Below are 14,222 nucleotides of genomic sequence, written 5' to 3'. Positions count from 1 at the left end.
AGGCCAGAAGGCAGAGGAGAAATTTTTTTAAAGAACTGCAAGAAAAACGAACAAACAAACAATTGTGGATGGACACAAAGATTTTGTTTCTCTTCGCAATTGGAAATCACCTCAATGTCCAATGTGTGGGGATTTGTTAATTGATGGGTCATAAAAAATAAAAGGATAGTCTACAAGTGTATTTAATGATATGGAAAAATATCCACCACATATTGTAAAGTGAAACAAGTACTATGCTAAATGTATTTTGTAAATTGGAAAATATATATTTATAGACACAGGATGGCGGTTATAGGGACTGGACCTTACACAATTGTGGGAGCGGGTTACATGGTAACCAGTGCCAACCTCCACCCTCTACAGATATGTCTTCTTGCTCACAATAAACTGGAACTAGGCAGGGAGGGGAATTTTAGGAAATGCAGTCCCCATTTTGCTAAATTGACACAATACAAATCCACCACATATCAGTAAAAGGCTACAGAGAAATTCACCCAAATGGTTTTAGCAGTTATTACTGGGAGTTGAGTGAGTTTAAATTCTCAGTACACAGGTCACGTGTGAGAGGAACAAACACCACATTTGGTTTTTTAATATAATAAGTCAACCTAATTTACACTCCAATCCCTCCCATCCTATCAAGGAGGTAGGAAATTCACCTTCCTTCCTTCCCTCCCTCCCTCTCTTCCTTCCTTCCTTCTCTCCTTCCTTTTCTTCCCTCCCTCCCTCCCTTCCTTCTTCCCTCCCTCCCTTCCTTCTTCCCTCCCTCCCTTCCTTCTTCCCTTCCTTCCTTCCTCCCTCCCTTTCTTCCTCCTTCCTTCCTTCCTCCCTCCCTCCCCCCCTCCTTCCTTCTGTCCTTCATCTCACTCTGTTGCCCAGGCTGGAGTGCAGTGGCACAATCATAGCTCACTGTCACCTTGAACTCCTGGGCTCAAGGCTCCTTCTCACCTCACCCTCTCAAGTACCTGGGACTACAGGCACACACCACCACACCCAGCTAATTAAATTTTTTTTTGTAGAGATGGGGGTCTTGCTATGTTGCCCAGGCTGGTGTTCAGCTCCTAGCCTCAAATAATCCTCCTTCTACAGCCTCCCCAAACACTAGGATTGCAGGCACGAGCCACTGCACCTGGCAGAAAAATACTGGACTTTTGTACAAATACCTATGCTATTCACGAATAGCCTTTAAACTGCCCTGAAATTATGGGACTGAAATGATTAAAATCTTTATCCAAATGAAGACAACTCTATTATTATCAAGAGTGTGGCATATTTGACCTACATCTAGATGTGTATATGCATTTTCTTTTCCAGAAATGAATAAAAGAACAAAAGATTTCAGTATTGTTGTTACCTATGTATTAAACACATAGTTAAACTCACTGTCTCTAAATGCATAGGGTATGTGTTGCCCAAGCCCAGAACAGTTCTCTGGGACTTCTAGGTCGCAGCTGAGCATGTTTTATTTCCTGAATTTAGTGTTCTCCCATCACTAGAGGTGATTCATGTTTATTAATTAGGTTGGTGCAAAAGTTATTGTGGTTTTTGCATTATTGCAACTATAATATAATTTTGCAATTATAACTTTTGCACCAGCCTAATAAAAAAACACCTTGGCTGACAAGCTATGGGAATGGTATGGCCACCATAAATGACCTTCACGGTGTTCTACAAAGCAGTGGCTTCCAGTTCAGAAGGGGTTTGCTGCCCTCTGTCTAATGAGTTGGGGTTCTCTTTTCTCCTCCACGTTCTAGGGTTTTGATGCCTCTTAGCATCACCATCTCTCATTTGGGGAGCAATTACGAATCGTTAGTAAAAGCTCAACCTTTTTAAGAAGCAAAACCAGCAAGAAAATTCAGCATGTCCCGGTTTTCTAGACGGCATCCTCAAAGACCACACCCAGGCGCTTAATAATTTAGCCTTTTGGGCAAAGTTCTCATTAGAATAGATCAAAAACATGAATAATGCAGGTATTTGCAAATCACACTACTCGTCGGCCCTGACACTGGCCAGGAAACACCTGAAGCAGTTGCAGAGGGGCTCAGGGTGACTAGATCGGGTGACTGGGTCATGATGACACCAAATTTGGTTAATGGGAATCCCAGGTCATATCCGATGGTATCAAACTACAGCCGCTGCCCGCTGTCTTCTGCAGGTCTTTTAAGTCAAATGTCTCATGCCAGTCAAAATTCCTGCCAGGAAATCAGACTCTATTTCCCTAGTTCTTTTTTTTTTTCTTTTTTTTTTTTTGAGAGGGAGTTTCGCTCTTGTTGCCCAGGCCAGAATGCAATGGCACGATGTCGGCTCACTGCAACCTACGCCTCCCAGGTTCAAGTGATTCTCCTACCTCAGCCTCTCAAGTAGCTGGGATTACAGGTATGCGCTACCACGCCCAGCTAATTTTGTATTTTTAGTAGAGACGGGGTTTCTCCATGTTGGTCAGGCATGAGCCACCATGCCCAGCCTATTTCCCTAGTTCATTTTTCCTTTTTTTTTTTTTTTTTTTTTGAGACAAGTTCTCCCCCTGTCACCCAGGCTGGAGTGCAGTGGTGCGATCACAGCTCACTGAAGCCTCAACCTCCTGGGCTCAAATGATCCCTCCACCCTAGCATCCCTGCCAGCAGCTGGGACCACAGGCACGCACCACCATGCCTGGCTAATGCTTTATTTTTTGTAGAGACGGGATCTCATCATGTTGCCCAGGCTTGTCTCTAACTCATGGGCTCAAGTGACCCTCCTGCCTCGGCCTCCCAAAGTGCCTGGATTTCAGGCATGAGCCACAGCACCTGGCCCCCTCTTTTCCCCCTTGTTCTCCAGGTCATTCTTGCATTCCTGATCTCCTTCTCAAACCCCAACATGTCTTCATCCTCAGCAGATGACCTTGCCTTCTCCTTAACTGAGAAAATAGTAATGACTGGAGGAGAGTGTCCCCAGGTTCCCTAGACATCGGCCTTCTCCCAGCCTCTGCATCCACTCACTCTGCCTTCCTGCCTTAGCTATAAAATGAACCACCAGGCTGGGTGCGGTGGCTCACGCCTGTAATTCCAGCACTTTGGGAGGCCGAGGCAGGCGGATCATGAGGTCAGGAGTTTGAGACCAGCCTGGCCAACATGGTGAAACCCCGCCTCTACTAAAAATACAAAAAATTAGCTGGGTGTGGTGGTGAGCACCTGTAATCCCAGCTACTCGGAAGGCTGATGCAGGAGAATCGCTTGAACCCAAGAGGTTGCAGTGAGCTGAGATCATGCCATTGCACTCCAGCCTGGGTGACAGTGCGAGACCCCGTCTCGAGAAAAAAAAAAAAAAAATGAACCATCCACATCCTATCTAAAGCCAGCCTCTCCACCATCTAAACTGGATTCCATTCCTGCCACCCTCTCAAGCACATCACTCCACATACTCCCCCTTCCCTCTCCTGTGCCATCAGTTTCTCTCTCCCTAATAGATCTTTCCCATTAACATAATATTAACCGAAAAAGGGACTGAGGCATGAGTCCCCATTGACTGAGGTTGATGCAGCAGTTTGAGGACACGCCCGGGAGGAACATCAGCCACAGTAGCATCTGTGACCTGTGAGTTTCCAAAGAGGGTTTGGGAACTTCACTATTTAAAGGGGAAAGAGCAAGCAGGAGGGATAAAGGAAGGGAGGGTAGGCAGAGAGGCAAGTGGTCCCATTCTCTCAAGGCTCTGATTAGCGATCAATAAATCTACATTTTACATGTCAATGAGGCATTCGTCTCCAGCTCAGGAAATCTACATTTTACATAAGGTAAAGTAAACGTGAAAAAAGGAGTAAAAAGTCAATGATGCATTCATCTTGAGCTCAGTAAATCTACATTTTACATAAGATAAACGTGAAGAGTAGAGGAGTCCATGATGCATTCATCTTGGGCTCGGTAAATCTACATTTTACATAGGATAAATATGTGAAGAGTAGAGGAGTCCATGGTACATTCATCTGAAGCCCAGAAAATCTATATTTTACATAAGATAAAGTAAAGGTGAAAAGGAGTAGAGTCCATGATGCGTTCATCTCAAACCCAGTGAATCTACATTTTACATAAGATTAACATGTGAAAAGGAGTAGAGTCCATGATGCATTCATCTTGAGCTCGGTAAATCTACATTTTACATAGGATAAACATGGGAAAAGAGGAGTCCATGATGCATTCATCTTGAGCTCAGTAAATCTACATTTTACACAAAATAAACTTGAAAGGAAGGAGTAAAGAGTCTGTGATGCATTCATCTCAAACCCAGTGAATCTACATTTTACATAAGATTAACGTGTGAAAAAGAGTAAAGAGTACATGATGCATTCATCTTGAGCTCGGTAAATCTACATTTTACATAAGATAAAGTAAACATGTGCAAAGAGGTAGTAGGGGAAAGGGGCCATGCTGCATTTATCTCAGGGTAGGTGGAAGGATGATTTATGGTCTTGTCCTTGTCCTATCCACGTGAAAATAAGCTGGTAATCGACATTGTCAGGGTGAGATTTAACACAACTTGCTTTTAGGGCTAGGTTATAGAGGGAGATGTATCCTGAAAGAATTAGGGGCTCACTTTGTGAGCAACTTGTGAGGGAGCCATCTGGGGAGATATGCAACTTTCTATCATGGTGGGTACCTGGCTTATGCATGAGGCTAGAACATGGGGTTATGAAAATATAGCTCTCTGTGGCCAGGTGCAGTGGCTCACACCTATAATCCCAGCACTTTGGGAGGCTGAGGTGGGTGGATCATGAGGTCAGGAGATCGAGACCATCCTGGCTAACATGGTGAAACCCCATCTCTACTAAAAATACAAAAAATTAGCCGGGCGTGGTGGCGGGTGCCTGCAGTCCCAGCTACTCGGGGGGCTGAGGCAGGAGAATGGCATGAACCCGGGAGGCAGAGCTTGCAGTGAGCTGAGATTGTGCCACTGCACTCCAGCCTGGGCGACAGAGCATGACTCCGTCTCAAAAACAACAACAAAAAAAAAAAAAAAGAAAGAAAGAAAGAAAATATTGCTCTCCATTTGGGAACAAAAGGGAAGGCAGTATTGCATGACTCAGTTTCCAAGCTTGACTTTCTCTTTGGCATAGTGAGTCTGGGGTCCTGAGACTTTATCTTCTTTCACAATACAAACATGCTGGTGTATGGATCCTATCTTTAAAATGAACTTTCAATATGGATGGCAAACGAGCACATGAAAAGATGCTTAACATTATTCATCATTAGAGAATGCAGATTAAAGCCACCGTGAGGGCCCAGTGGCACACGCCTGTAGTTCCACCCACTCAGGAGGCTGAGGCAGGAGGATCACTTGAGCTCAGGAGTTTGAGGCTGTAGTGTGCAATGTTCCTGCCTGTGAATAGCCACTGTACTCTAGCCTGGGCAACATAGCAAGACCCTGTCTCTAAAAATTTTTTTTTAATTAAAAAAACAGGCCGAGTATGGTGGCTGATGCTTGCAATTTCAATGCTTTGGGAGGCCAAGGCGGGAGGATCACTTGAGCCCAGGGGTTTGAGACCAGCCTGGGCAACATAGCGAGACCCTGTCTCTAACAAAAACAACAAATTATAAATAAATAAATAAATAAAACCACAATGAGATGCCAATACACATTAATGAAAATGTCCAAAATGAGGAGGGCTGACCCATGCCAAGCACTGGTGAGGGAGGAACTGGAACCCTCCTTCCCTGCTAAACTCACTTTCCTCTGAATAAGAAATGCATTACCCAAGTACTGAGCAACTCTCTTGGCTCTCCTTCCACTCTTCAACATGTTTTCCTTCCTGAATGTAAATTTCTTTTGGAAAACACAGTGGAAGTGTCTATCACATGACCCAGCTGGTTCTGTTCCAACTTCCTCCCCAAGAACTGGGATTCTTTTTTTTTTTTAAGACAGAGTTTCGTTCTTGTTGCCCAGGCTGGAGTGCAATGGTGCGATCTCAGCTCACCACAACCTCCGCCTCCTGGGTTCAAGCCATTCTCCTGCCTCAGCCTCCCGAGTAGCTGGGATTACAGGCACGCGGCACCAAGCCCAGCTAATCTTGTATTTTCAGTAGAGATGGGGTTTTACCCTGTTGGTCAGGCTGGTCTCGAACTCCTGACCTCAGGTGATCCGCCCACCTCGGCCTCCCAAAGTGCTGGGATTACAGGTGTGAGCCACCGCGCTAGGCCAGAACTGGGATTCTTAAAGCACACCTCCCTCCCATCCTGCTAAAAACCAGCAACAACTATAACCACCACCGCCTGTGGCACCCACATTTGGTATCAGTTTTAGTGAGCCACCTCCAGGCTACCACATTTGAGGACTTCTTGCCAAGAAGTTGTCCAGCAGTTTTCACCCAAAACCTGTTCTTGCTGCTTTTGCTCTCTGGCCAACTCTGTGGTCACTAAATCAATGTTTCAGTTTTTGAGCAGGAACAACAACAACAACAAATACACACACACACACACACACACACACACACACATATATATATATAGAGAGAGAGCCCCAAACTGCTTAGGCACGTGTGAAATGCTATAGCAGAAAAGAAATAAAATGCTATAGGATGCTGATTTTTTCATGAACAAGAAATGTGAGCGGCTCCGTCTCAACTTACGGATGAGCTGGAGGCAACATTTAATGAAGACTTAAGTGAGTTAATTAAGGAGAAATTGCAACTAAACCCCACATAATGAAAGAGCCGGCATCTCTCGCTCCAGGGTCCTGAATTTTTATCTGTCTGCACTTGTCCATGATGTGGGTTCTCTTTGTGGGGGGGTCTCCTTGTATTGGGCAGACATCCCCATGAGATTCAGAACCCAGGAAAAACCATCCCATAAAAAAACACTGGCCGGGCCCGGTGGCTCACGCCTGTAATCCCAGCACTTTGAGAGACCAAGGCAGGTGGATCACTAAGGTCAGGAGTTCAAGACCAGCCTGGCCAACATGGTAAAACCCCGTATCTAGTAAAAATACAAAAATTATAGGCAGGCACCTGTAATCCCAGCTACTCGCGAGGCTGAGGCAGGAGAATTGCTTGAACTTGGGAGATGGAGGTTGCAGTGAGCTGAGATCACGCCGTTGCACTCCAGCCTGGACAAGAATGAAACTGTCTCAAACAAAACAAAACAAAACAAAAAAACAAAACAAACAACAAAAAAAAACAAAAAGAAAACCATCAAGGAAGAGATGTTGTTGCCCAAAAGCTTCAATGAGCCGGGCGCGGTGGCTCACGCCTGTAATCCCAGCACTTTGGGAGGCCGAGGTGGGCAGATCACGAGGTCAGGAGATTGAGAACATCCTGGCTAACAAGGTGAAACCCTGTCTCTACTAAAAATACAAACAACAACAAAAAAAAATTAGCCGGTGTGGTGGCGAGCTCTTGTAGTCCCAGCTGCTGGGGAGGCTGAGGCAGGAGAATGGCGTGAACCCAGGAGGCAGAGCTTGCAGTGAGCCGAGATCATGCCACTGCTCTCCAGCCTGGGTGACAGAGCAAGACTCTGTCTCAAAAAAAAAAAAAAAAAAAAAGAAAAGCTTCAATGACCCAGGACAGATGTCAGAGTTGAATTCAGAGGATTGTTCCAAACCCTCAAGAACTCTCATGTTGGCCAGGTGCAGTGGCTCACGATTGGAATCCCAGCACTTTGGGAGGCTGAGGCAGGAGGATTGCTGCAGGCCAGGAGTTTGAGACCAGCCTGAGCAGCAGAGGAGACCCCACGTCTACAAAAATGTAAAAAGTTAGCTAGGCATGGTAGCGCATGCCTGCAGTTTCAGCTACTTGGGAGGCCGAGGTGGGAGGATTGCTTGAGCCCAGGAATTCATGACTGCAGTGAGATAAAATTGTGCCACTGCACTCCAGCCTGGGTGACAGAGCGAGAACCTGTCTCTAAAAAATAATAATTTAAAAAACCCTCATGTTCTTATCTAGATATGACCTCGAATGGATAGAAAGAAGCTCAGGAGACAGGAGATCCCATTCTATCTTGGGCTTTTCTAGCTGTCTGCCCTTGGGAAATTAACTTAATCTCTCAGAACATCAGTTTTCTTATTTTTATTTTATTTATTTTTTGAGAGACAGAGAGTCTCTCTCTCTGCCCCAGGCTGAAGTGCAGTGGTGCAATCTTGGCTCACTGCAACCTCCACCTTCTGGGTTCAAGCAATTCTCATGCCTCAGACACCCGAGTAGGTGGGATTACAGGTGCATACCACCATGCCCAGCTAATTTTTGTATTTTTAGTAGTGATGGGGTTACACCATCACTACATTTCACCTGGCCATCGTTGGCCAGGCTGGTCTTGAACTGCTGACCTCAAGTGATCCACCCACCTTGGCCTCTCCAAGTGCTGGGATTACAGATGTGCGCCACCATGCCCAGCCTGATGAGAGCAAATTCTTTTTACCAACCCTCCAATCGACCACTTCCCGGTGCTGGGGCTCTGACACCTTGCTCACCTCGAGTGATCCACCTGCCTCAGACTCAGGAAGTGCTGAGATTACAGGTGTGAGCCACCATGCCTAGCGAGTTTTCTTTTTTTTCTCTTTTGAGATGTAGTTTCGCTATTGTTGCCCAGGCTGGAGTGCAGTGGTGCAATCTCAGCTCACTGCAACCTCCGCCCCCCGGGTTCAAGCGATTCTCCTACCTCAGCCTCCTGAGTAGCTGGGATTACAGGCATGTACCACCCCGTCCAGCTAATTTTTGTATTCTTAGTAGAGACAGGGTTTCACCATGTTGGTCAGGCTGGTCTCAAACTCCTGACCTGGTGATTCGCCCACCTCAGCCTCCCAAAGTGCTGGGATTAGAGGTGTGAGCCATCATACTTACCCTTAACATGCTCATATTTTCATTTACCTTCTTGAACATATCAAATAGTTGTAGTAGCTGTTTTAATCTCTTTATTAATTCTATCTTTGTCATTTCATTGGTTTTCCTCCTCTTCCTGGGGTATAATCCTTGCTTCCTGGCATATATGGTGATTGTTATTTTTTAGAGACAGGATCTTCCTGTGTTGCCCAGGCTGGAGCGCAGTGGTGCCACCATAGCTCACTGCAGCCTCAACCTCCTGGGCTTCAGCGATCCTCCCACCTCAGCCTCTCAACTGGCTGGGCTTACAGGTGTGCACCACCACACCTGGCTAATTTTTTGGTTTTACTTTTGTAGAGATGAGGTCTCGCTATGTTGCCCAGTCTGGTCTTGAATTCCCGGCCTCAAGCAATTCTCCTGCCTCAGCCTCACAAAGTGCTGGGATTATAAGTGTGAGCCAACATTTCCTGCCATGCCTGGTAATTTTTTACTGGACACCAGGTATTGTGAATTTTACCTGGCTGGGTGCTGAATATTCTTGTTTAAAAAATATATTCTTGAGACATGGTTAAGTGACTTGGAAATAGCGTAATCTTTTTTTTTTTTTTTTTTTGAGAGGGAGTCTCAATCTGTCACCCAGGCTGGACTGCAGTGACACAATCTCGACTCACTGCAACCTCTGTCTCCTGGGTTCAAGCAATGCACCCACCTCAGCCTCCCAAGTAGCTGGGACTACAGGTGCACACAACCACACCCGGATAATTTTTCTATTTTTAGTAGAGACGGGGGTTTCACCATGTTGGCCAGGCTGGTCTTGAACTCCTGACCTCAGGTGATCCACCCACCTCGCCCTCCCAAAGTGCTGGGATTCCAGGCGTGAGCCTCCGTGCCCAGATGCGTGGTCCTTTTGAGACTTGCAGAACTAGAGCAACCCTTAGTCTAGGGCCAATTCTGCTGCACCACGAAGGCAATGCCGCTCTGAACACTCGACTCAATGCCCCATGTATTATGAGGTTTTTCACTTTGCCTGCTGGGAACATGAACGGTTCCCAGCTTTTTGTGGACTTTGGAATTATTCTGCCTGTTTCTATTGTGTGATTCCTTCCCCTGGTCTTGCTCGGGTAATTTCCTCCATGCGTGAGCTGATCCCACTCAGCTTCAGAGTCAAGAGGTTTCCTTTGCAAAGCTGCAGAGTTTTTTTTTTTTTTTTTTTTTCCATATCTCTTCCGTGGGATTCCATCCTGCAAATTCCAGCTGCTTTGGCCTGCTCAAACTTTTTTTTTTTTTTTTTAAGATGGAGTCTCGCTTTATGGCCCAGGCTGGAGGGCAGTGGCACGATCTCGGCTCACTGCAACCTCCACCTTCCAGGTTCAAGTGATTCTCGTGCTTCAGCTGCCCGAGTAGCTGGGATCACAAGCATGCACCATCACGCCCAGCTAAATTTTTTGTATTTTTAGTAGAGACAGGGTTTCACCATGTTGGCCAGGCTGGTCTCGAACTCCTGACCTCAGGTGATCCACCCACCTCGGCCTCCCAAAGTGCTGGGATTACAGGTGTGACCCACCACACCTGGCCAGGCCTGCTCATACTTTCAGCTCTGTCTCCTGCACTCAGGGAGACCGCTGGGCTCTGACCGGCTGCCCTCCTCCCACGGCAGCTGGAAACACTTTGCCTCATTGGTTTCTCCCCTAACAGAGATCACGGTCTTTAGTGCCGCCTATTGACCGGTGTCTAAAAACTGCCTTTGCGTATGTATTGTATGGTTTTGTAGGTATTTAAGGCAAGAGGGTTAATCCATCTTGGCCTTAAGTTGGGGAAGTCTCCACAATTTTTACAACATTTTGGGAGGCTGAGGGGGGAAGACTGCTTGAGGCCAGGAGTTCAAGACTAGCTTGGGCAACACAGCAAGACCCCCATCTCTACAAGAAAATAAAAATACTGAAAGTAGCCGAGCATGACAATGTGCGCCTATAGTCTCAGCTACTCCGGAGGCTGAGGTGGGAGGATTGCTTGAGCCCAGGAGATCAAGGCTGCAGTGAGCCATGTTCGCACCGCTGCACTCCAGCCTGGGTGACAGAGTGAGACCTTGTCTCAAGAAAAAAATAAAACATTTTAAGTTCCTGGAAGGGTGAGTTAAAGGCTATATAAAGAATTAAAGCTTTTTTAAAATCACATTCCCAAATTATTGGTCAAAAGAGAGCAGTTGGCCAGGTGTGGTAGCTCATACCTGTTATCCCAGCACTTTGGGAGGCTGAAGCGGGCAGATCACCTGAAGTCAGGAGTTTGAGACCAGCCTGGCCGACGTGGCAAAACCCCATCTCTACTAAAAATACAAAAATTAGCCAGGCTTTGTGGTGAGCACCTGTAATCCCAGCGACTCGGGAGGCTGAAGCAGGAGAATCACGTGAACTGGGGAGGCAGAGGTTGCAGTGAGCCGAGATGGTGCCTCTGCACTCCAGCCTGGGTGACAGAGCAAGACTCCATCTCAAAAAAAAAAAAAAAAAAAAAGAATTAAAGCTTTTAGTGGCTCACACCTATAATCCCAGTACTTTGGGAGGCTGAGGTGGGCAGATGGCTTGAGCTCAGTTCAAGACCAGCCTGGGCAATGTGGTAAAACCCCATCTCTACAAAAATTATAAAAATTAGCCAGCCATGCTGGCTCACACCTGTAGTCCCAGCTACTCAGCAGGCCGAGGTGGGAGGATCGCTTGAGCCTGGAAGGTTGAGGCTGCATTGAGCCCTGATTTTGCCACTGTATTCCAGCCTATACAACAGAGCAAGACCCTTCTCAAAAATGAAAACAAGCTGCTGTTTCCTGTGTTTTTACAGTTGTAGGAATTTAAGGCAAGAAGGGTTATCCATCTCGGCCATGAGAAGGGGAGATCTCCACAATTTCTGTAAATATTTTAAGTTCCTGGAAGGGGAATTGTGGGTTAGAGCCTATATAAAGTATTAGGGTTTTTGATAATAAGAAAATATGGGCTAAGCATCGTGGCTGTAATCCCAGCACTTTGGGAGGCCAAGGTGGGTGCATCACTTGAGGTCAGGAGTTCGAGACCAGCCTGGCCAACGTGGTGAAACCCCATCTCTACTAAAAATACAAAAAAAATTAGCCAGGCATGGTGGCGGGTGCCTGTAATCCCAGCTACTCAGGAGACTGAGGCAGGAGAATCGCTTGAACCCAGGAGGAGGAGGTTACAATGAGCCGAGATCATGCCATTGCACTCCAGCCTGGACAGCAAGAGCAAAACTCCATCTCAAAAAAAAAAAAAAGTGCATATATGTGTGCACACAACAGAATACAGAATATTTATTTCCAGAGGAACCCTGACTTCTCCAGGCTCCTCGGTCTGTCCTTCTTTGTGGGCATGAATTACGCAGCTGCCTATAGATGTCACCAAAGGAAGGCAAGTCAGAGGGAATAAAAATCCCAGAGTGAGAACCGCAGCACCGCAGCAGAGGCCAGAGCATGAGTGGAAAGGCCCCGTGTCAAACACAGAAGAGGGTTTTGTTTTAAATCACGACATCTAATGGTTCACACCTGCAATCCCAGCATTTTGGGAGTCTGAGGTGGGAAGATGGCTTGAGCCCAGGTGTTAGAGACCAGCCGAGGCAACATAGCGAGACCCTGTCTCTACCAAAAATAAAAAACAAAAAAAAATAGTTGGGCGTGGTGGCATGCATCTGTGGTTCAGCTACTCGGGAGGCTGAGGCAGGAGGATCGCTTGATCCCAGGAGTTTGAGGCTGCAGTGAGCTGTGATCACACCACTGCACTCCAGCCTGGGTAACAGAGTGAGACCTTGTCTCAAGTAAAACATAAAATAACATAAATAAAATTAAATTAAAATAAAATTAAAATAAATAAAATGAAATAACAAAATAATATCAGTCCACAGAACCCAAATCTTCATCCAAGATAGAGTGACACCCTTACTAAAACAAATATGATCATCAGCAACCAAATTAAACATGGTCCAAGGGAAGAGTGAATGAGGAAAGATTTTGGTTATGCTCAGGCATTTGAACCAGTTTAACCGAGGTCAAATTTTTTCAGATTTTTCTTTTCAAAAGCTGGTTCTGGAGCGGAGTTCAGGAGTATGTTCTTCATAAAGAGGCTCTTTGTGGGTCAGCCCTGGTGTGTGGGATTTCATTAATCTCACCAACCTCATTATCCAACATGCTGAATATGCAGCATCGATCAACGAATGAGATCCTCGGTCTCATGAAGTCAGCTTTCTGGGGAAGGAGAAAAGAAACACAAATAAACAAGGAAATAAACGCCCGAGGTGGAAACAAGATGGCGTGAGGGTCAGGTTCCTTGAACTCACGTTCTTTTTTTCTTTTTTCTTTTCTTTTTCTGACACGGAATTTCACTCTGTCGCCCAGGCTGGAGTGCAATGGCACGACGTCGGCTCACTGCAACCTCCGCCCCCCAGGTTCAAGTGATTCTCCTGCCTCAGCTTCCTGGGATTACAGGCACCTGCCACCATGCCTGGCTAATTTTTGTATTTTTACTAGAGATGGAGTTTTACCATGTTGGCCAGGCTGGCCTCAAACTCCTGACCTCAAGTGACCCAACCGCCTTGGCCTCCCAAAGTGCTGAGATTACAGGCGTGAGCCACCACACTCAGCCGAGCTCACATTCTTGAGTCACCCTTTGTCCTTTATAGAGAAGCAGTTTGGAGATTTCGTCCTATGTGTCTGAGGCCAGGTGCTATGGCTCATGCTTGTAATCCCAGTAATCCCAGCACTTTGGGAGGCTGAGACGGGAGCATTGCTTGAGCCCAAGAGTTCGAGACCAGCCTGGACAACATAGTGAGGCTCTATCTCTTCAAAAAATAAAAAATTAGCCAGGTGTGGTGGTGCATGCCTGTGATCCCAGCTACTCAGGAGGCTGAGGCAGGAGGATCACTTGAGCCCAGGAGGTCGAGGCTGCAGTGAGCCATGATTGCATCACTGCACTCAGCCTGGGCAACAGAGCAAGACATTGTCTCAAAAAAAAAAAGTGTGTGAATCTCTTTTTGGCAAAGCAATCTGACATGTTTCTTGTTTCAGAGACTCAGCTTATTTTCAACCTAAAAGCCAACTAACTCTCACAGGGGAATACTGTACGTCGTGATTACTGCAGTGTGTGTTTGTGTGTTAAAGACTGCTTTGTCATGCAGACTACAGCTCCAGCCTCACCTCACTGTAATTTACTGTGGATATTTTGCATTATGTAGGCAGCACCTTGTACCTGACAGAAGAGTTGTAGGGGGAGGGGGGCATCCAGTCCCAACTCAGGTGTGCTATAAATGGGCTGACCTCAGATGAACCTTGTTATATTGCTGAGCCCAGGTTTTCTCAACTATAACCATAATAATAAGACTTTGCCTCTAAGTTTAACATGGGGAATAATGACCGTATGAAAATATAGACTCAGCCTGGGCAACATCGTGTGAC

General features: G+C 46.2%; 1 protein-coding gene across 7 annotated transcripts in view; it reads right to left on the bottom strand.

Annotated features, from left to right (window-relative positions):
• The window catches only part of OCM (oncomodulin), a 92,648-nt gene that overhangs the window by 16,076 nt on the left and 62,350 nt on the right, over nt 1-14,222 (bottom strand). For 3 of the 7 annotated variants that reach the window (XM_054496099.2, XM_054496100.2, XM_054496103.2), the window contains one exon: nt 12,945-13,016. The exons of 1 other annotated variant lie outside the window; for it this stretch is intronic. In XM_054496099.2, coding sequence (XP_054352074.1) covers nt 12,945-13,016 — 72 coding nt within the window. Of the gene's footprint in view, nt 1-6,973; nt 7,072-12,944; nt 13,249-14,222 lie in introns of those variants that run through there. 3 more of the 7 variants (XM_054496102.1, XM_054496105.2, XM_054496098.2) reach the window with 2 other exon arrangements.

Source organism: Pongo pygmaeus, chromosome 6, assembly GCF_028885625.2.
Source record: "Pongo pygmaeus isolate AG05252 chromosome 6, NHGRI_mPonPyg2-v2.0_pri, whole genome shotgun sequence".
Taxonomy (NCBI): Eukaryota; Metazoa; Chordata; class Mammalia; order Primates; family Hominidae; genus Pongo; species Pongo pygmaeus.
The sequence above is the reverse complement of the archived record's forward strand: the minus strand, read 5'-3'. Positions and strand labels throughout refer to the sequence as shown.